At 39.9% G+C, this 24506-nt stretch overlaps 1 protein-coding gene across 3 annotated transcripts in view; it reads left to right on the forward strand.

The window, feature by feature from the left end:
- Positions 1-24506, forward strand: part of F8 (coagulation factor VIII) — a 142391-nt gene that overhangs the window by 80564 nt on the left and 37321 nt on the right. For all 3 annotated transcript variants that reach the window (XM_070785447.1, XM_070785448.1, XM_070785449.1), the window contains one exon: positions 8652-11694. In XM_070785447.1, coding sequence (XP_070641548.1) covers positions 8652-11694 — 3043 coding nt within the window. The remainder of the gene's footprint in view (positions 1-8651; positions 11695-24506) is intronic.

Below are 24506 nucleotides of genomic sequence, written 5' to 3' on the forward strand. Positions count from 1 at the left end.
GAGCACATACCATCAAACCACTGTGAAGCCTTCAAGACGAACGTGGCTGTCAACTTCTCATCTGCCTCCTTCCAGAATGACTCAAAGGCAAAGCTTTTGAGTGCACCCAGTCTGGTGATCTGGAGAAGGCAATGGCACCCCACTCCAGTACTCTTGCCTGGAAAACCCCATGGATGGAGGAGCCTGGTGGGCTGCAGTCCATGGGGTCGCATAGAGTCGGACACGACTGAAGCAACTTAGCAGCAGCAGTCTGGTGATCAGGAGGAACACTGACCCTGTCTAAACCTAACAGATTGCAGTTATTCTCTTACACTTATGACTTTTCTGGAGATAAATTCTCATGGGGAAATTTCTAGGGAATCAAAACCAATCTTATCATATAAAACCATAGATTCACCTTCATATCCAGAAACTCATCTTATACTTCAGTAATGTATTTTTGTGGGAAGTGAGTGAAGAAGACCCTGACAGAACTCCAGTAATACCTCTGAAAGTATCTTGTTTCTTCATGTTTATATCTTCATTATCTGCTTTACATCTAAGTTGCAAGGTCTCAGAGACCTTGTCATCTTGTTTGTCATTGAATCCCCAATGTTTATAGTGCCTGGCCTATAGTAGATGCTTAATACACATTTTTTCAATGAATGAATAAATTTAAAACATGCAAAAATGTTATAAAACAGTATACATATTATGATTGTAATTGTCTAAACCAAAGAAAGTGTGTATGTGTGTGTGTGTGTGTGTGTGTGTAGGCAGAAAATGCTATTTAAAATATCAATATTTTCAGAAGCTTGTAAACTACTTTGGTGATGAGTTAAATTCTAAAGACAAATTGAAACTCTGCTTTATGTGTCTTGAGGGGAAATTTTCTATCTTGATTATAAAGCTCAAGCTAAATAAAGCCCCTGTTCTATGTTACTGATTTCTTATTTTAACTTCACTGTGGTCATGTAACAGACTCTGTATGATTACAGTTCTTTTAAATGTGGTGATACTTGCCATGCGCCCAGCATATGGTTTACTTTTGGCTAATGGCCCATTTGCACCTTTGACACTGGCACCACCACAGCAGGTGTGCTCAGGCTCCAAACACAGGCACAGTGAATTCCATTGTCACACTAGGCACCCGCACTCCAAACAGTGGAATCATCACAAATGCATGCACGTCTCTGCCCCAGAAACCAGCACTGTTACCCAGGCCTGTGTTCTCACATGCCAGACCCAGCACCAAGAATCCCCTCAGCTAGGGCCTCAGTCTGTGGGTGAAAAGAAGAACAAAAGAACCCCAGCAGCCTTCACCACCTAGGAGGTCAACAACCCTCACCACCATCATGGACACTCACAGCTTTGACAACTAAGGACCCTCCATAATCTTTGCTGACACTGACCTCAGCTGACCGAGCTGCATGTGGTCTATGCTGTTGTACCCTCTCTGGAACTGGAGCTGCTGAATCACACATTGAAAAAGAAAGAAAGAACCCAGAAATCCTGGAGCTAAAGAATACAGTGAATGAAAAAAGGCATCAGAGAGCTTTAAAAACATACTTGATTAAGCTGAAGAAAGAATCTGCAAACTCCAAGATAAATCTTTTGGCATTATTGAGTCAAGAGGAGAAAAAAAGGAATGAAAAAAGCCTGCAGGACTTATGGAATACCATTACATTTTTCAAAAAGAGATAAAGAAGTGATGAACAGGTATATGAATATGTTCTCAACATCACTAATCATCAGGCAATGCAAATCAAAACCACAGTAAGATATGAGTTCATACCTGTCAAAATGACTGTTATCAAAAAGTCAGAGGATGATAAGGATGTTGGCAAGGATGTAGAGAAAGCATCCTCGTGCACTGTTGGTGAGAATGTACATTGGTGTAGCCATTATGAAGAACTGTGTGGAGATTCCTCTGAAAGTTAAAAAGAGAACTACCATCTGATCCAGCGATCCCACTTCTGGGTATATATACAAAGGAAATGAAATCAGGATCCTGAAGAGATACCTGCACTCCCATGTTTATCACTGCACTCTTCATAATAACCAAGACCTGGAAAGAACCTAAGTGTCCATTCATGAATAAATGGCAGAGTAGAAAGACCCTGAGCTCACCTCCTCTCACAGGCACACCACAATCACAATCACTATTTTCAGAACGGCCATCAATGGAAAAGACTTGCACCTACCAGAGCAGATCTTCTACAACTAAAGCTATAAAGAAGGAACTGCAATAAGATGGTAGGGCAGACATCATGATATTGTCCAGTCTTATATCCCTGGGTGGGCATTTCACAAATAGGAGAAGAATTACAGGTGCAGAGGCTTTCTCAAAAGAAGTAAGACATCTAGCCCCATATCAGACTCCCATGTCCAGGGATCCTGGACCAGAAAGACAAGCCCCCAGAGCATTTGGCTTTGAAGGCCAGTAATGCATACAATTGACAGTCTCATAGATCTGGGGGAAATAGAGACTTCACTCTCACATGGTCCAGGGCAAAAGCAGGAATAGGAGGCTGGGTCAGACTCACCTACTGATTTTGGAGAGTCTCCTGGAGAAGCAGGGGGCAACTGCAACTCCTCCTGGGGACATAGAAACTGGTGGCAGCCATTCTGGGGAGCTCTTTCTACCACATGGACACTGGTGCTTGCAAATGCCATTGAGGAATCCTCTGTCTGGCTTATTAGCAAGAAAATGCAGTCCCGTCCTGGCTCAACACCTATAGGTGCCAATTCTGGGACACATGATGGCAAGCAAATAACTGGGCATGAACACAGCCCACCCACTAACAGACAGGTTGCCTTAAGAACCCCCTGAGACCACAGCAGCCCCTGGACATGGCCCTGCCCACCAGAGGGCACAGGGTTTGTCCCTGCACACAATTGTGCAGTCACCAGATCCAGGACCTCCAGCCAGAGAACCTGTGACCAAGCTCTGCCCACCAATGGGCAGGCACCAGGCCTAGAGTCCCCTGGACCTTAGTCTTGCCCTTCAGTGAGACTTCTCTAGCTTCAGAAGACTTCTCAGAACCAGCTTCACCCACCAATGGATGTCACTCTTTGTCACTATTTGCCGTCATTATCTGCATATGACATGGTGCTGTACATAGAAAATCCTAAAGACAGCACCAAAAAACTACTAGAGCTCATCAGAGAATTTGGTACAGTTACAGGATATAACACCACTAGGGCTTCCCTTGTGGCTCATCCGGTAAAGAATCTGCCTGCAATGTGAGAGACCTAGATTTGATCCCTGGGTTGGGAAGATCCGCTGGAGAATGGAAAAGCAACCCACTCCAGTATTCTGGCCTGGAGAATTCCATGAACTATATAGTCCATGGGGTGACAAAGAGTCGGACACAACTGAGTGACTTCAATTTCACTTTTCACAGGATATAAAATTAATATACAGAAAATCTGTTTCATTTCTATACACTAACAATGAACTATCAGAAAGAGAAATTAAGGAAACAGTCCCATTTACAACTGCATCATAAAAAATAAGATATCTAGGAATAAACCTACCTAAGGAGACAAAGGGATCCCAGGTGGCTCAGTGATAAAGAACCCCCTGCCAATGCAGGAGATACAAAGATGTAGGTTCAATCCCTGGGATGGGAAGATCCCCTAGAGAAGGGAATGGCAACCCACTCCAGTATTTTTGCCTGGAAAATCCCATGGACAAAGGAGGCTGACAGGCTACAGTCATGGGGCCACAAAGAGTTAGATGAAAGACCTGTACTCATAAAACTATAAGACACTGATGATAGAAATCAAAGATAGGAAGATAGATCATGTACTTGGATGGGAAGAATCAGTACTGTAAAAACTACTATGTTACCCAAGGAAATCTACAGATTCAATGAAATCTCTATCATATTACCAATGCCATTTTTCATAGAACAAATGACACTGATTAGCCAAAATAATCTTGAGAAAGAAAAACAGAATTAGATGAATCATCCTCCCTAACTTCAGACTACAAAGCAACAGTTATCAAAACAGTATGGTACAAAAAAAAGAGACATAGATCAATGGAACAGGGTAGACAGCCCAAAAGTAAACTCACACACTATGGTCAATCTATCACAAAGGAAGCAAGAATATACAATAGATAAAAGACAGTCTCCAGATACTGAAAAAAAAACTGGACAGATACATATAAGAGAATGATATTAGAAATTCTCTAATGTATTACGTTAGAGAATTTGTATATTATACAAAAATAAACTCAAAATAAAGACCTAAACTGAATACTATAAAACTCCTAGAAAAAGACATAGGTAAAACAATCTTTGACATAAGCTGTGGCAATATTTTTTGGTTCTATCTCTTAAAGCAAAGGAGATAAAAGCAAAAATAAATAAAAGGGACCTCATTAAACTTAAAGCTTTGCACAGAAAAAGAAACCATTAACAAAACAAAAACAGAAAGACAAAGCATATGCTTGTGTCAGAAGCTGGAGTAGGAGATGGGCAGCTGTGTCTCCAAGGGAACTGTAATTTAATTTTCTTTGCATCTCTGGTTATATCTCCTTTCTTATTTCAAATTATATATAGAGAGAGAATTTATTTTTATTTGGTTATTTAATTGAGGTTTTTTTTGAACTCTCATTTAAGCTCTTGGATTGAAATTTATTAATTACTATAATGATCTAATATATTTTTATTCACACATGTAATACAAAAAGATGTTGTCATTACAAATTTTCAACCAGTACAGATATAACTAAAGTTCTTGACACTATTCTCAATCCCAGGTCTTTCTCAGAGTATGGTGGATGTCATTCCAAACCTGTTTATGGAGTTTCATTTCCCCTTTTCTCACCCATTACTGTCTTTGTCAGGGAGAGGAAGTATTAGATTTAGCTAAGTTATAACAAAATGGTTGTCTGTGGAGGCCTTACAAATAGCTGAGAAAAGAAAAGAAGCAAAAGGCAAAGGGGGAAAGGAAAGATATACCCATCTGAATACAGAGTTCCAAAGAATAGCAAAGAGAGACAAGAAAGCCTTCCTCAGTGATCAGTGCAAAGAAATAGAGGAAAACAATAAAATGGGAAAGACTAGAGATCTCTTCAAGAAAATTAGAGATACCAGGGGAACATTTCATGCAAAGATGGGCACAATAAGGGACAGAAACAGTATGGATCTAACAGAAGCAGAAAATATTAAGAAGAGGTGGCAAGAATACACAGAAGAACTGCACAAAAAAAGATTTTCATGACCCAGATAACCACGATGGTGTGATCACTCACCTAGAGCCAGAATCCTGGAGAGTGAAGTCAAGTGGGCCTTAGGAAGTATCACTACGAACAAAGCTAGTGGAGATGATGGAATTCCAGCTGAGCTATTTCAAATCCTAAAAGATGATGCCATGAAAGTGCTGCACTCAATAGGCCAGCAATTTGGAACCCTCAGCAGTGGCTTCAGGACTGGGAAAGGTCAATTTTCATTCCAATCCCAAAGAAAGGCAATGCCAAAGAATGTTCAAACTACCTCACAATTGTATTTATCTCACACAATAGCAAAGTCATGCTCAAAATTCTCCAAGCTAGGCTTCAACAGTACATGAACTGAGAACCTGAGAACTTCCAGATGTTCAAGCTGGATTTAGACAAGGCAGAGGAACCAGAGATCAAATTGCCAACAGCCGTTGGATCATAGAAAAAGCAAGAGAATCCCAGAAAAACATTTACTTTTGTTTCATTGACTACACTAAAGCCTTTTAACTGTGTGGATCACAACAAACTGGAAAATTCTTAAAGAGATGGGAATACCAGACCATCTTACCTGCCTCCTGAGAAATCTGTATGCAGGTCAAGGAGCAACAGTTAGAACTGAACATGGAACAACAGACTGGTTCCAAATTGGAAAAGGAGTATGTCAAGGCTGTATATTATCACCTTGCTTATTTAACTTATATATAGAGTACATCATGTGAAATGCTGGGCTGGATGAAGCACAAGCTGGAATCAAGATTGCTGGGAGAAATATCAATAACCTCAGATATGCAGATGACACCACCCTAATGGCAGAAAACAGAAAGGAACTAAAGAGCCTCTTGATGAAAATGAAAGAGGAGAGTGAAAAAACTGACTTAAAACTCAACATTCAGAAAACTAAGATCATGGCATCTGGTCTCAGCACTTCATGGCAAATAGATGGGAAACAATGGAAACAGTGACAGACTTTATTTTCTTGGACTCCAAGATAACTTCAGATGGTGATTGCAGCCACAAAATTAAAAGACACTTGCTCCTGGGAAGAAGTTCAGTTCAGTAGCTCAGTCATGTCCAACTGTTTGCGACCCCGTGAACTGAAGCACGCCAGGCCTCCCTGTACATCACCAACTCCCAGAGTCCTCCCAAACCCATGTCCATTGAGTCAGTGATGCCATCCAACCATCTTATCCTCTGTCATCCCCTTTTCTTCCTGCCCTCAATCTTTCACAGCATCAGGATCTTTTCCAAAGAATCAGCTCTTCACATCAGGTGGCCAAAGTATTGGAGTTTCAGCTTCAACATCAGTCCTTCCAATGAACACCCACGACTGATCTCCTTTAGGGTAGACTGGTTGGATCTCCTTGCAGTCCAAGTGACTCTCAAGAGTCTTCTCCAACACCACAGTTCAAAAACATCAATTCTTTGGCGCTCAGCTTTCTTCATACTCCAACTCTCACATCCATACCTGCCCACTGGAAAAACCATAGCCTTGACTAGACGGATCTTTGTTGACAAAGTAATGTCTCTGCTTTTTAATATGCTGTCTAGGTTGGAAGAAAAGCTATGACAAACCTTGACAGCATATTAAAAAGCAGAGATAATACTTTACTGTTAAAGGTCCATATAATCAATGAAAGCTATGGTTTTTCCAGTAGTCATGTATGGGTGTGAGAGTTGGACCATAAAGAAAGCTGAGTGCTTTAGAATTGATGCTTTTGAACTGTGGTGTTGGAGAAAACTCTTGAGAGTCTCTTGGACAGCAAGAATATCAAACCAGTCAGTCCTTAAGGAAATCAGTCCTGAATGTTCATTGGAAGGACTGAGGCTGAAGCTGAATCTCCAATACTTTGGCCACCTGATGCAAAGAACTGACTCACTTCAAAAGACCCTGATGCTGGGAAAGATTGAAGGTGGGAGGAGAAGGGGATGACAGAGGATGAGATGGTTGAATGGCATCACTGACTCGATGGACATGAGTTTGAGCAAACTTTGGGAGTGGTGATGAACAGGGAGCCCTGGTGTGCTGCAGTCCATGGTTGCAAAGAGTCGGACACAACTGAGTGACTGAACTGACTGAAGTTATAAAAGTGGAATTTTTAGTCAATAACCTGATTTAAATTATTCATTCCAACACCAGTTCTGATCTACTCTAACCCAAAATGGTTTTATAAAATCAAAAATATGCTTTATATATCATGAAATTGGGTTCTTTGTATCCCATGTCTTCATATTTTTTAATATACTCCTTTATTTCAGTAGAAAACATTCTCTAATCACATCTTGAGAATGGCTGAATTAGAGGTAGATACTTTGAATCCTTGTATATTAGAAAATCTCTTTATTCTCATTTCCTGTTTGAGTGATTATCAGGCTGCACATAGAATGCAATGTGAATTAATTCCAAAATGTCTGAACACAGAAGATTTTTCATGGGCACCCTATTGTCTAATAGGGCTCTGAAATATACTTTGAGAAAATTTTTCAGTTAAGATTTTGCTTCTGTAACTTGATAAGACCATTCGTTTACCTGATGGGTAGCTTAGTAAAGGTGTATTTGTTTCCATTTATGCTTATGCATATACTTCATCACCATAAAATTCTTTCAATCAGATAATCCTGTTCATAGTAGAAATTAATACTGTTAGCACTGTGATGAGTTATTATGTTATTTGTATCCTAAACCTAAGTCCTGCTCCCTTATGGTTACTTATCCTACACATTGGTCATAGTGGATGCTTGGCATTGTGTTGTGTGATTTGAGTGCATTATTAGATACTAATAATGAGTCATTTATAAATTTGAAAACTCGAGCTCAGAGACCTCAATGGACTTGCTTAAAGTCACACAGCTGATAAATTGTAGTGCTGGGACTTGACCCCAGGCAGTGAGGAGGAAATGACAACCCACTCCAGTAATCTTACTGGGAAAATCCCATGGACAGAGGAGCCTGGCAGGCTACCGTCCATGGGGTCACACAGAGTTGGACACGATTGAGCGACTGAGCACTGAGCACATAATGTTACTGTAGAACCTACAGCACTGCGCTGTATAGTGAAAACAGCTGCCCTATGTAAAATTTCCAGAATTAAGTCACTGTCATCACCCAAGTTCTATGTGACTAGTAAGACTCACCACTCTTGTGTATGTTAATTACATTTCTCCATTTTTATGCCAATATATATTTATTTAAAATCACATCCCTTTCTTGTGGTCACAAAGAGATATGCCACAACAGCAGCAATGCAAAAACCACTTTTACTATCATTGTTGGACTACTGTTATGTGTGTCTGGCATTTAATATAACAACTGGCAATATAATGGTACTGAGTAGTTTTTTTTTTTCATTTTTCTGGGAATGGAAGAGAACCTCTAGCACAGATCTTGCTTGTGACTTGAGTTATGAGTAATCAGAGTCTTATTCTTCCTCATCTCCAGGTCTGTGGGTTCTGGGGTGCCACAACTCAGACTTTCGAAACAGAGGCATGACAGCCTTACTGAAGGTTGATAGTTGTGACAGGAACGTTGGCGATTATTATGACACATATGAAGATATTCCAACCTTGCTGAGTGACGACAATGTCATTGAACCCAGAAGCTTCTCCAAGAATTCAAGGTACCCTAGCACTAGGCAAAAGCAATTCAAACCCACCATGACTCCAGAAAATGACATGGAGAAGATTGACCCTCAGTCTGGAGAGAAAATGCAGCTGCTTACAGAACAAAGTGTCTCCTCTAGTGATCTGTTGATGCTCTTGGGACAGAATCCTACTCCACACAGATTATCCTTATCTGATCTCCAAGAAACCAGAAATGAGGCTACTGATCATTTACCTGGACCAACAGAAAGAATCAAGGGCCCATCCCCATCTGAAGTGGCACATCTTAGACCAGAGCTGCATCACAGTGGGGAAAGAGTATTTACTCAAGAGCCAGAACTGCCAGTAAGATTAAATGAGAATTTGGGAACAACTATAATGGCAGAGTTGAACAAACTTAATTTAAAAATTTCAAGTTCATCAAACAATCTAATGCCTTTACCAACAATTCCATCAGACAAGTTGTCAGCAGGTACTAAAAAGACAGGTTCCTTCAGACCCCCAAATATGCCAGTTAATTTTAATAGTCAATTAGGTGCCATTGTATTTGGCAAAAATTTATCTCATGTTATTGGATCACGTGTACCTTTGGGCTTGAGTAAAGAAGATAATAATTCCAAGTTGTTAGAAGCAGCTTTAATGAATAGTCAAGAAAGTTCACTGGGAGAAAATGCATTATCACTGGAGAGTGATAGGCTATTTAAAGAGGAAAGAGTTCATGGACCTGTGTCATTGAACAAAGATGATGCTTTATTTAAAGTGAATATCTCTTTGGTAAAGACAGACAAGGCACCAGCTAACTCAACAACTAATAGAAAGACTCACATTGATGACCCAACAGTATTAATTGAGAATAGTACATCAGTCTGGCAGGATATTGTAATAGACAGTAATACCAACTTTCAAGAAGTGACTTCTTTGATTCATGATGAATTGTTTATGCACAAAAATACTACATCTTTTGGACTAAGCCATATGTCAAATAAAACTACTTCATCCAAAAAAAGGGAAATGATCCACCAAGAAAAAGAAGGCCCTAAGCCACTAGATACAAAATATCCAGATACACCATTCTTCAAGACTCTGTTTTTGCCAGATTCAACAAACGTGATAAAAAGGACCCACGACAAGAACTCCCTAAGCTCTGGGCAAAGGCCCAGTCCAAAGCAATTAACATCATCAGTATCAGAAAACTCTGTGAAAGATCAGAATGTCTTATCAGAAAAGAATAAGGCAGTAGCAGGAGAGGATGAATTTAGCAACAACACCAGCCTCAAAGAGATGATTTTTCCAAATACCAAAAGCATAGTTCTTACTAACTTGGCTAATGTCCAAGAAAATGATACAGACAATCAAGAAAAAAAATCCCAGGAAGAAACAGAAAAGAAAGAGACATTAATCCCTGAGAACACAGTTTTGCCTCAGGTGTATACAGTGATTGGAACTAAGAATTTCCTGAAGAATCTCTTTTCACTGAGCACTAAGCAAAATGTCAGAGGTTTAGATGAAGAGACATATACTCCAGGACTTCAAGACAACAGGTCATTAAGTGATTCGGCAAAAAGAGCCAGGATTCATGCAGCCCATTTCTCAAAAGGAAGGGTGGAAGCAAACGTGGAAGGCTTAGGGAATCAAACAAAACAAATGGTAGAGAAATCTCCAAGCACTACCAAACTGTCTCCTATCCCAAGTCAGCAGGATGCAGTTCCTCACCGTGATAAGCGGGGTTTGAAACAATCCAGACTCCCACGAGAAGAAGTAAAGCTTGAAAGGGGGGTAACTCTGAATGACACCTCAACTCAGTGGTCCAAAAGCATGAAACATTTGACCCAGGGTACCTTCACACAGATAGAACACAACAAGATGGAGAAAAGGACCATTACTCAGTCCTTCTTACCAGATTGTTCTTTGAGGAGTCATAGGTCAATTAGACCTACAGATGTGACCAAGATCCCACCTCAACATAACTCTTCTCATCCTCCAGCATCAACCTATGGTTATAACTTGGGGGCAAGTCATTCTGGGGTCCAAGAAACCAGTCATTTCTTACACGGAGCCAAGAAAAATAACCTTTCTTTAGCCTTCCTAACATTGGAAGTGATCGGAAGTCAAAGAAAGAGCAGCACCCCGGGGAAACAGGCCACAAATCCACTCATGTACAAAAAACTTGAGAACATGTTTCTGTTGAAACCAGGCTTGTCTGAAGCATCTGGGAAAGTTGTTCATCAGGAAGACTTGCCTACAAAAACTAGCAAGGTTTCTCCTGCCCACCTGGATCTCAGGGAAGAGATCTTCCTTCAGAAAACACAGGGACTTGTTAAATTGAATAAAGTCTACAGGACTGGAAAAGTGCCATCTCTGAAATGGACAACAGAAAGCTCTGAAGAGATTCCCTCCAAGCTGCTGGGTCTCCTTGCTTGGGATAACCAGTCAGCTACCTTGATACCAAAAGAAGACTGGAAATCCCTAGAGAGGTCACACAAACTCACGTCTTTGAAGACAAAAGATATCACTTTGCCCCTAGACCCTAGTGAAAACTATTATTCAATAGCAGTAACAAATGAAGGAGAAGATAAGGCCCAAAGAGAAGCTCCCTGGCCAAAGCAAGGAGGGACTGGAAGGGTGTGCTGTCAAAATCCACCAATCTTGAAACGCCATCAAAGGGAGATAACCCTTACTACTTTTCAGCCAGAGCCAGACAAAACTGACTATGATGATACTTTGTCAATTGAAACAAAGAGAGAAGATTTTGACATTTATGGTGAAGATGAAAATCAGGACCCCCGCAGCTTTCAAAAGAGAACACGCCACTATTTTATTGCTGCAGTGGAGCGGCTCTGGGATTATGGGATGAGTAGATCCCCCTACGCACTAAGAAACAGGTATGGGTCCATTGATTATTCCTTTGTGCTACTGTTGTGACCTTTGACTTGACCAGGTACTGAAACAATAGGGAAGGCACAATCAATCTGCAGCAATGAGACTCCAAAGACTGTTTTATAGAGGAAGCTGAGAAGCAAGTGGCAAAGTCTAGATGAAGCTGAGGAGCAAATGGGAGGTTAGGTGGTGACACTAACAATGAGGGTTACAGGATGGTAAATCCAGGTAGCATGAAACTCTTACTCTGGTGGGATGGAGAAGAAGAGGGGTCTACAAAAGGGTAGAGAGGTCAGAGTCAAGAAGCAGCCACGTGGAACAGGAAGGAAGTCAGCCTCACCTAACAGCTTATGAGCTGCTGGGTAAGGCTTAATCTCCTGAGTGCGCCCTGATAGACACAGCAGGAAGCAGTGAAGTGTGTGGTAATGGGACTGAGGTGGCAGGGGAGGTCGTTTTCCAAAGTACTGGGGATCCAGAGGGCAAAATGAGAGAATTTCAGTGTTAAGGGAGCAGAAGGAGGTTGGTCAGGGGAGAGAACACAGAAATTTGAAAGATAAACATAAGGAGAGTAAATCAGCCAACAAATATTTATTGAGCACCTGCTACATGCCAGGCACTTGCACAGACACTGGAGAATAGCAAAGCAGGAGCTTATATTCTGCTGGGAAAAGCAAAAGGCAATAAAGTAGTAAAAAACTAAATAAGGGAATCTTGGTGCTGTTCAAAAAGTAGAATTGAATGATATGGTAGAGAGTGACAGGGGGTGTTACTTTCACTGTGGTGGTCAGAAACATTCTCTTTGTGCAGTTGATGCCTAAATGATGATAAGAGGTCAGCTAGGGACTTCCCTGGTAGTCCAGTGACTAAGACTCCACAGTCCCAATGCAGGGTGCCAAGGTTCAATCCCTGGTCAGGGAACTAGACCCCAAATGCCACAAATAAAGATCCCACATGCTGCAACTAGGACCCAGTGCAGTCACATAAATTAAAAAACAAACAAAAATGAGGTCTGCTAACCAAAGTTTGAGAGAAGACATTTTCAGTAGAGGGAACAGGAAATGCAAAGACCCTGCAAATGAAACAAGTTTAGCATGCTTGAGGAACAAAAAAGGACCAGCATGAGTGGAGTACAGTAAAGAAGTCTGTGCAGGGGTAGGGCAGAGGTGAGTGACCACACCATCGTGGTTATCCAGGACATTACTGCCTTTTTTGTACAGATCTTCTGTGTATTCTTGCCACTTCATCTTAATATCATCTGCTTCTGTTAGGTCCATACCGTTTCTGTCCTTTATTGTGCCCATTTTGCATGAAATTTTCTCTTGGTATTTCCAGTTTTATTGATGAAATCACTAGTCTTTCCCATTCTATTGAACAGGGTGGTGAGGGTGAAAATAAAAAGAAATGTAAGGATGTTGAGTATAATTTAAAGATAAGCAGAGAAGGCTTGCTGTTAGATTGAGGATGGGGAGGAATGGTGAGAGAAAACTGAAAAATGTTTTGTTTTTCTCCTGAGCAACTAGGTGGAAGCTGGTGACATTTAATGAGATGTGGAAGCCATGAAGCAGAACAGATTTATTTGAGGAGACACTCAAGGGTCTGTTTTGTACACATTTAATTTGACATGCCTACTAGATATCCAAGTTCAGATGTTGAGTAGGCAGTTTGATATATGAGTCTTGAAACCAAAGAAGTGGTTTGTGCTAAAAGATACCAATTTGAGCATTATAATCATATTACTAACATTCAAATAAGATTTCATGGGATGATAATGGAATAAAAGTAGCTGTAAACCATGCCTGCTTTAAGGGCTACATCCTCAAAGTAATGGTAAACCAGTTAAACTTGTACTTCATTGACTTATAGCCCAGTTTTCGGTCATGTGTATTGTCCATTAAATCCCTATCCTTGATCATAATTTAAGCAAGTCTTGAATTTGCAGTGCCTGCAGACATCTGGTAGAACACATAAAACCTCTCATGGAAGAAACCAAAATTCTAGGCCTCAGGTTATTTTCACAAATACTCGAGATACAATTTCCAGAACACAAAAATGCTGGGTACAAAACAAGAGAAGTAAGCAAGAGGCCACAGAAACAATAGAGAGTCAAATACAAACTCACAGACTGAAGATCTCAGAATCACCAGATACAATTAAAACACGATACAATTAAAACACGAAAGCATCATGTAGAAAGAATTGGTGAAGTAGTAGGTAAATAAAAAAGAAATAATATGAAATGCAGAATGCATAAATTTTAAAATGTAATATAGAAAAGAGATAATAAAGGTTATGTGTTCTAAGTCACTTTAGTCATGTCCGACACTTTGCGATACAATTAAAACACGAAAGCATCATGTAGAAAGAATTGGTGAAGTAGTAGGTAAATAAAAAAGAAATAATATGAAATGCAGAATGCATAAATTTTAAAATGTAATATAGAAAAGAGATAATAAAGGTTATGTGTTCTAAGTCACTTTAGTCATGTCCGACACTTTGCGACCCCATGAACTATAGCCAGCCAAGCTCCTCTGTCCTTGGCATTCTCCAGGCAAGAATAATGGAATGGGTTGCCATGACCTCTTCCAGGGGATCGTCCCAATCCAGGGATCAAACCTGTATCATCCAGCAGTGGCCGCAGGACTGGAAAAGGTCAGTTTTCATTCCAATCCCAAAGAAAGGCAATGCCAAAGACTGCTCAAACTATCACACAGTTGCACTCATCTCACACACTAGCAAAGTAATGCTCAAAATTCTCCAAAACAGGCTTCAACAGTATGTGAACCGTGAACTTCCAGATGTGCAAGCTGTATTTAGAAAAGGCAGAGGAACCAGGGATCAAATAGGCAACATCCGTTGGATCATCAAAAAAGCAAGAGTTCCAGAAAAATATCTACTTCTGCTTTATTGACTAGGCCAAAGCCTTTGACTGTGAGGATCACCACAAACTGTGGAAAAATCTTAAAGAGGTGGGAATACTAGACCACCTGACCTGCCTCTTGAGAAATCTGTATGCAGGTCAGGAGGCAACATAGAACTGGACATGGAACAACAGACTGGCTCCAAATAGGGAAAGGAGTACGCCAAGGCTGTATATTGTCACCCTGCTTATTTAACTTATATGCAGAATACATCATGAGAAACGCTCGGCTGGATGAAGCACAATCTGGAATCAAGATTCCCAGAAGAAATATCAATAACCTCAGATATGCAAATGACACCACCCTTATGGCAGAAAGCGAAGAAGAACTAAAGAGCTTCTTGATGAAAGTGGAAGAGGAGAGTGAAAAAGTTGGCTTAAAGCTCAACATTCAGAGAACGAAGATCATGGCATCTGGTCCCATCACTTCATGGGAAATAGATGGAGAAACAGTGGAAACAGTGTCAGACTTTTTTTGGGGGGTTCCAAAATCACTGCAGATGGTGACTGCAGCCATGCAGTTAAAACACGCTTGCTCGTTGGAAGAAAAGTTATGACCAACCTAGACAGCATTTTTTTTTTCTGTAAAGTTGTTTATTTTTTAATTTTATTTTATTTTTAAACTTTACATAATTGTATTAGTTTTGCCAAATATCAAAATGAATCCGCCACAGGTATACAGCATTTTAAAAAGCAGAGACATTACTTTGCCAACAAAGGTCCATCTAGTCAAAGCTATGGTTTTTCCAGTAGTCATGTATGGATGTGAGAGTTGGACTATTAAGAAAGCTGAGCACTGAAGAATTGATGCTTTAGAACTGTGGTGTTGGAGAAGACTCTTGAGAGTCCCTTGGACTGCAAGGAGATCCAACCAGTCCATCCTAAAGGAAATCAGTCCTGAATGTTCATTGGAAGGACTGATGTTGAAGCTGAAACTCCAATACTTTGGCCACCTGAGGAGAAGAACTGACTCATCTGAAAAGACCCTGATGCTGGGAAAGATTGAGGGCTTGAGGAGCAGGGGACGACAGAGGATGAGATGGCTGGGTGGCATCACTGACTCAACAGACATGAGTTTGAATAAACTCCAGGAATTGGTGATGGACAGGGAGGCCTGGCATGCTGCCGTTCATGGGGTCTCAAAAAGTCAGACACGACTGAGTGACTGAACTGAACTGAATTGGCAGGCAGGTTCTTTATCACTAGTGCCACCTGGGAAGCCCAAAGATTTTAGCCAGCTTTATTTTCCAAAGATGGATGTGCCAAGATATCCTGTCCTACATGCTTCTTGTACAATGTGACCTTGCCATTCTCCCTTTCAAAAGGTAGTCCAATTCCCCTCCTTTTGATCTGTGCTGGCAACGAATAGAATATAACAGAAACGTGTGATCTGTAGATATAGTGGAAGTGATGCTATTTGATTCCCAAGGCTTTCTCAGAAAGTACAGATGTACTGATGTGAGAGTTGGACCATAAAGAAGGCTGAGCACCAAAGAATTGCTTTCAAACTGTGGTGGTGGAAAAGACTTTTAAGAGTCCCTTGGACTGCAAGAAGATCAAACCAGTCCATGCTAAAGGATATCAACCCTAAATATTCACCGTAAGGACTTATGCTAAAGCTGAAGCTCCAATACTTTGACCACCTGATGTGAAGAGCCGACTCATTGGAAAAGACTCTGATGGGAAAGACTGAGGGCAGGAGGAGAAGGGGGTGACAGAGGATAAGATGGGTGGATGGCATCACTGAGTCAGTGGACCTGAATTTGAGCACACTCTGGAAGAGAGTGAAGGACGGGAAAGCTTGGTGTGCTGTAGTCCATGGGGTCACAAAGAATTGGACGCAACTTAGTGACTGAACAACAACAACCTCAGAAACTATCATGCAGCTTATGTCTATCCCTTCAGACGCTCTCTCTGACTGAGAGTCCTGACTGAGTCCAACTTTCCAGCATTCTCCATCAAGGCAATAGACATGTGAATGAAGCCATTTTGGACCCTCCAGACCAGCCCAGATGCCAGTTGAATACCACTGAGTGACATTAGACACCACGAAGAGTGAAACTATTACTTTGCCATGCCCTGCTGGAACTCCAGACTTAACAGAATTGACAAGTACAATAAAAAACAGTTGTTGTTTTAAGCCACTAAATTTTTGAGGTAGTCTGTGACACAACAACATATAATCAGAAGAAAGAGGATAGAATGTGAAGGACTAACATATTTTTAATTGAAATCCCAAAAGGAAAGAGTGATTAGAGAAGAAACAACTACCAAATTATTCAGAAATTCCACTCCTGAGTATATATCCAAAGGAAATGAAAACAAAAACTCAAAAAGATACATGCACCCCAATGTTCATAGCAGCATTATTTAGAATTGTCAAGATATGAAAGCAACCTAAGTATCCATCAACAGATGATTGATTAAGAAGGTGTGGTATACATACACACTGGAATATTACTCAGTCATGAAAAATAATGGAATTTTGCCATTTCCAACAACATGGATGAATCTAGAGGGTATTATGCTTATGTTATCATATGTTATCACATACATGTGGAAGCTGACAAATAAATGAATGAATATGCAAAACAAAAACAGATTCATAGATATAGAGAACAGACTTGTGGTTACCAGTGAGAAGAGGGTGAGGGGAGAAGAGGGATGTGGCTAGGGGACTGAAAGTTACAATCTACTATATATAAAAAGGATAGATTGCAAGAGTGTGTTGTACAGCACAGAGAAATACAGCCATTATCTTGTGGTAACTTTAAATGGAGTATAATCTATAAAAAAAAAAAAAAAAAAACAAAACTGTTGAGTTACCATGTTGTACACCTGAAACCAATATGATGTTGTAAATCAACTATACTTCAATGTTTTAAAAAATCGGATAGACTTAACTCCAACTATTTTTTTAAGTAAATGTAGATAAATTAAATGTATCAGTTAAAACATAAAAATGTGGCTTCCCTGGTGGTCCAGTGGTTAAGAATCTGCCTGCCAATGCAAGGGACATGAGTTTGATCCGTGGTCTGGGATGATCCCACAAGCATGAGACAACTAAGCCCGGGCTCTCAAGCTCACCAGCCGCGACTTCTCAGCCTGCATGCTGCAACTACTGAAGCCTACACACTTAGAGTCCATGCTCCACAACAAGAGAAGGCACTGAAACAAGAAGCCCACACACCTCAATGAAGACCCAGCCCAGCCCAAATTTAATTGGTTAAAAACAATTTTCAAAACAAAACAGAAAAGTGTCAGACTTCCTTAAAAATTTGTGCAAACTATATATTGTTAATAAGAGACACACTTAAAATCTAAGGATCTAAGTTAAGTAGAATTGTTACCAAAAGAGTATGTGGGTAGGGTCCAGCTGCTCGCCACTCAAAAGCCGGTAAACAGACCAGGCTGGTGGAAAGGAAAGTTTGCTTTATTTCAGATGCTGGCAACTGGTGATGGGGAGGGTGGCAAACATCTGTCCAAAGGCTGATCCCACAACCCCCCACCCCATGACAATCAGGGGGTGAGACTGTTTATAGACAGAATTGGGGGTGGGAAGGTTACAAGCAGAAAAAGCACAGTCATCTCTAACAGTCATCTTCAATTTTTCATCAGTGGTCTGACTAGCATTATCTTCAATGTTTTAGGTACAGTTAATCTGCAGTTCTGGGCTGCACTTGTTCCCATTTATTTGCAGTCAATTCTTGGAATTGTGGCAACTCAAGTCATGGGTACAGTCTGGTGATCAAGTAGTTAACTTCTCCACCTGGTGTTTTGGTATCTATAAGAGAACTCACAGGATATGGCTCAGAATATCATCTACAGCCCTTGAAAAAGAACTAAAGGTCCCTGACTATGCTTAATGGCTACATTATATTATTTAGTCTCCTTAGACTGTTTTCCTTTGTTTCAGCATTTCTCACTTCTCTGATTAAACTTATTCTTTGACTAAAGTTTTCCACAGGCAAAAAGCAGGCAGAAGACATGGGGGGAGGCAAGGATCATAGAGTCCTGCTCTGTTTCAATCCCCCTTTTTCTTTGATACTCCTCAATCTTGAGGAGGAACAGATACTGAATAAGAAAGGCAATAAACTTTCATTGTACCTGGACAAACATTTGAAAATTACTAGACATATTACAGTGAGTATAATAATCAAAATCCACCTTCATACTATTTCTCTTTTTTGTCTTTATGATTAAAGCAGATGTACAATGTATGTTTAATAGGCTACGAACAGGCTGTTTTGGTTAGCCTAAAGTTCAGATTAAATCCTGTTATTGGCCGGAATGACTTTTCCATACCTCAATATGTGAATATTTTTTCCATCATTTTTCCTTTTTAAGTTGTAATTCTTTCCATAGAGAGTATTGATAATCAATATATTTTCCCAACATTGCCAGAGTGGTTCATTTGCCTGCTCTGGGTCTAACCATGTCCCTTGGTGCTCCTTTTTATGTATATATTTGCCTAGTTGTCCACCTTAGGGGAAAACTAATCAGGTATCATGAACAGGCTCAGAGGTTAATAGGGAAATGCTTTATAGGCCATACATTTTAGCATTCATACCCAACTGTCACACAAACATAGACATGTGCTTTAAGTAGTACACATAAAGCCAGCAGTGCTACACATCATGAGCAGCTATACTCTGTGACAACTTTACTGGACAGTTTTTCCATCCTGAACACTGGCGTCAAAAGTATGATTAGAAACAAAAAAAATGACTTTCCATTAAAAGTCTCTGTTACCAAAATCAGATCAATATTTCAGGAGAACTTTGTTTTCTTAAGAGAAAAAAACCAACTTCAGTCTTGCATCAGGTTACTGTTCATAAAATCCATATACCTAATTAAATTTAGTCTAATTTTAATCCTGATAATGTACACAATTCTTTTTTTTTTTTTTTCAAAATTCCTTTTTCACAAACCTTTGGTCACTTTCTAGATCCAAACAACTTTGTCCTGTATTTCCTCATCTAGAAACAAACAACTATAGGACAAAATTATTGTCATCATTTTTTCTCAACAAAAATACCTCCATTCTTTATACCTTTGTTGAGAGCACATATCCTACTTGCTTTACATACCAAAATGTTTTGCTTATCATTTTTACACATCACAATTTTAACCCTTGAAAATTTTAATAAAACCAAGAAACAAGTGCTTGAAATGTTACACCAGCATTTTCTGATTGGCAAACTTAAGAACATATTTCATAACCTCAGAAAACACTTTTTTTTCATAGCATAATTTTTATTCAGTGGTACAATATGCCTGTTTAATAAATCAAAACATCTTAAGTTTCCCTCTTGGTCTTAGGAGAATACAAAAGTCGGTAATCAGTTTATAGATTATAGCCAGAATAGCGAAATTATACATTCAATTTTAAAGGCTTTTTTCCTTGTTTTCTTTGCACAATTAACCCAAGGCTGAAGATCCAGGCAAAGTGGACTGTGTTTGTCTTTTAAGGACATGATAAGCATCAATCTCAAACTTACTCCCAGGCATATTTTTGTTTTCCCAGGGTCCGAAAAAAGTGTTTTATCAAGTTAGCTTTCCCCAACTGCGTATGCAAAAAGAACGGGTTTTTTGAATTTCAAGAGTTTCATTTTAACCAGTTTTCTCCAGAGTCTAAAGAATACTGTAGCCATACATTGTCCAAAAAAGAAAAAAATCATCTTTCTTTTTTTAGTCATAAATTCACAACTAAATTTTTTCTTATTGAATTGAACCTGAATTTCCCATTCTACATAAGACAGCAAGAGTACCAATCATACAAATGGAATACACACCCACACACCAAATGACAGATCTGTCATAAACCCTTTCTGAGGGTGTCTGGTACGAAGTCCCAAACCCAACACAAATGGTCCTCAGTGGTAGTTAAATGTCAGAACCAATTGGCAAAGTACCGAAATGACATTTGGTGGTCATAAACTGTCCTCAACAGCAGTCAGATATCAGAACCAATTAGCAAGAATGCCCAAAAGCACTTCATGCTCACAAACAGTCCTCAATGGCAGACAGACATCAGAACCAATTGGCAAAAATGCCCAAATAGCAGTCAGAGTTCATAAACGATCCTCAACATCAGACACATGTCAGAACCAACTGGCAAGAATGCCCAAACAGTACCTCGTGTCCCAAATAGTTCTCAACATCAGACACACATCAGAACCAACTGGCAAGAATGCCCAAACAGCACTATTGCTCACAGTCCTCATAGCAGTCAGAATCAATTGGCCAGAAGGCCCAAATAGCACTAGCACTCACAAATGGGAAGGTTGCCCGTGTGCACACTGGTGGACTTACCTGGTCTTGGAGCTCGTCATCCCATCCCAAGTGCAAGTTTCCATTCCACCAAGAAAAGCATAAGTTGGCAGTCAGTGCTGAGCAGGGTAGAAACAGGGAGGATCCTCAAATCAAATGGCTTTGGCAACTGCTAGGAATGTCCCCCAAATCCCCTACCTGGGGCTAGCTAGCCATGAGCAGCAGGCTCATACATTGTCATAGCTATAGCTCTCCCCTGGAAGACCCAGGAACGCCAGGTGCCATAAAAGTGCAGGAGACAGCCATAACCAGACATAGCCAGCAGTGGCCAGCCATAACCAGCAGTGGCCAGCCATAACCAGCCATAGTCAGCAGTAGCCAGCCATAACCAACCATAGCCAGCAGTGGCCAGCCTTAACCAGCCATAGCCAGCAGTAGCCAGCCCCACTTTTGTCGCCAAATCTATTACCGAAAGGTATGTGGGTGGGGTCCAGCTGCTCGCTGCTCAAAAGCCAGTAAACAGGCCAGGCTGGTGGAAAGGTGCTTTATTTCAGATGCCGGCAATTGGGTGGGGGAAGATGGCAGACATTTGTCCAAAGGCTGACTCCCCACCCCCCAACAAGCAGGGGTGAGAGCTTTATAGACAGAGTTGGAGCAGGGGGGTCTACATGCAGAAACAGCATAGTCATCTCTAACAGTCATCTTCAGTTGGTCATCAGTGGTCTGACTAGCATCATCTTCACTGTTTTAGGTAAAGTTAATATGCAGTTCTGGGGTACACTTGTTCCCACTTCCTTGTAGTCAGTTCTCAGAATAGCAGCAGCTCAAGTCTTGGGTACAGTCTGGTGATCATGTAGTTAACTTCTCCACCTGGTATTTTGTTATCTATAAGAGAGCTCACAGGATATGGCTCAGAATGGTATCTATAGCATTTGACAACTTGTCCAAAGGAAATAAAGGTCCTTGACTATGCTTAATAACTACATGATTATTATTTAGTCTCCTTAGACTATTTTCCTTTATTTAAGCATTTTTCACTTCTCTGATTAAATTTATTCTTTGACTAAAGTTTTCCACAGGCAAAAGGCAGGTAGAAGACATGGTGGGGAGGGGCAAGGATCATAGAGTCGTGCTCCATTTCAGAATGTAAATTTTAAAGCAAGAGTTCTGTAGAGATAAACAGGAAATGTTATAATATAAAAGAGCCAATTCAATAGGCAGCCATACATTCTTAAGTTACTATGAACCTTATAATATGGAGAAGGAAATGGCAACCCACTTCAGTGTTCTTGCCTGGAGAATCCCAGGGACGGGGGAGCCTGGTGGGCTACAGTCCATGGGGTGGCAAAGAGTCGGACACAACTGAGCAACTTCACTTCACTTATAATATGGCTTTAAAATACACCAAGTAAAACTTGACAGAATTAGAGAAATAGATAAATTTCCAGTCGTTTTTAGAGACAGCTGACTTAAAAAGCATTGATGTCCAGATATGCAGATGACACCACCCTTATGGCAGAAAGTGAGGAAGAACTAAAGAACCTCTTGATGAAAATGAAAGAGGAGAGTGAAAAAGTTCGCTTGAAGCTCAACATTCAGAAAACTAAGATCATGGCATTTGGTCCCATCACTTCATGGCAAATAGATGGGGAAACAGTGTCAGACTTTATTTTGGGGGGCTCCAAAATCACTGCAGATGGTGATTGCAGCCATGAAATTAAAAGACGCTTACTCCTTGGAAGGAAAGTTATGACCAACCTAGATGGCATATTAAAAAGCAAAGACATTACTTTGCCAACAAATGTCCATCTAGTAAAGACTATGGTTTTTCCAAAGGTCCATATAGTAAAGACTATGGTTTTCCCAATAGTCATGTATGGATGTGAGAGTTGGACTATAAGGAAGAAATGAAGAACCCCAGGGTTAGTAAAAGGAAAGAAATCTTAAAAATTAGGGCAGAAATAAATGCAAAAGAAACAAAAGAGACCATAGCAAAAATCAACAAAGCCAAAAGCTGGTTCTTTGAAAGGATAAATAAAATTGACAAACCATTAGCCAGACTCATCAAGAAACAAAGGGAGAAAAATCAAATCAATAAAATTAGAAATGAAAATGGAGAGATCACAACAGGCAACACAGAAATACAAAGGATCCTAAGAGACTACTATCAGCAATTATATGCCAATAAAATGGACTTGGAAGAAATTGAAAAATTCTTAGAAAAGTACAACTTTCCAAAATTGAAACAGGATGAAACAGAAAATCTTAACAGACCCATCACAAGCACAGAAATTGAAACTGTAATCAGAAATCTTCCAGCAAACAAAAGCCCAGGTCCAGACGGCTTTACAGCTGGATTCTACCAGAAATTTAGAGAAGAGCTAACACCTATCCTACTCAAACTCTTCCAGAAAATTGCAGAGGAAGGTAAACTTCCAAACTCATCCTATGAGGCCACCATCACCCTAATACCAAAACCTGACAAAGATGCCACAAAACAAGAAAACTACAGGCCAATATCACTGATGAACATAGATGCAAAGATCCTTAACAAAATTCTAGCAATCAGAATCCAACAACACATTAAAAAGATCATACATCATGACGAAATGGGCTTTATCCCAGGGATGCAAGAATTCTTCAATATCCACAAATCAATCAATGTAATACACCACATTAACAAATTGAAAAATAAAAGCCATATGATTATCTCAATAGATGCAGAGAAAGCCTTTGACAAAATTCAACATCCATGTATGATAAAAACCCTCCAGAAAGAAGGAATAGAAGGAACATATCTCAACATAATAAAAGCTATATATGACAAACCCACAGCAAACATTATCCTCAATGGTGAAAAATTGAAAACATTTCCCTTAAAGCCAGGAACAAGACAAGGGTGCCCACTCTCACCACTACTATTCAACATAGTTTTGGAAGTTTTGGCCACAGCAATTAGAGAAGAAAAAAGAAATAAAAGGAATCCAGATTGGAAAAGAAGAAGTAAAACTCTCACTGTTTGCAGATGACATGATCCTCTACATAGAAAACCCTAAAGACTCCACCAGAAAAGTACTAGAGCTACTCAATGAATATAGTAAAGTTGCAGGATATAAAATCAACACACAGAAATCCCTTGCATTCCTATACACTAATAATGAGAAAATAGAGAGAGAAATTAAGGAAACAATTCCATTCACCATTGCAACAAAAAAGAATAAAATACTTAGGAATACATCTACCTAAAGAAACTAAAGACCTATATATAGAAAACTATAAAACACTGGTGAAAGAAATCAAAGAGGACACTAATAGATGGAGAAATATACCGTGTTCATGGATCAGAAGAATCAATATAGTGAAAATGAGTATACTACTCAAAGCAATCTATAGATGCAATGCAATCCCTATCAAGCTACCAACGGTATTTTTCACAGAGCTAGAACAAATAATTTCACAATTTGTATGGAAATACAAAAAACCTCGAATAGCCAAAACAATCTTGAGAAAGAAGAATGGAACTGGAGGAAGCAGACTGCCTGACTTCAGGCTCTACTACAAAGCCACAGTCATCAAGACAGGATGGTACTGGCACAAAGACAGAAATATAGATCAACAGAACAAAAT

Source organism: Bos indicus, chromosome X (genome assembly GCF_029378745.1).
Source record: "Bos indicus isolate NIAB-ARS_2022 breed Sahiwal x Tharparkar chromosome X, NIAB-ARS_B.indTharparkar_mat_pri_1.0, whole genome shotgun sequence".
Taxonomy (NCBI): Eukaryota; Metazoa; Chordata; class Mammalia; order Artiodactyla; family Bovidae; genus Bos; species Bos indicus.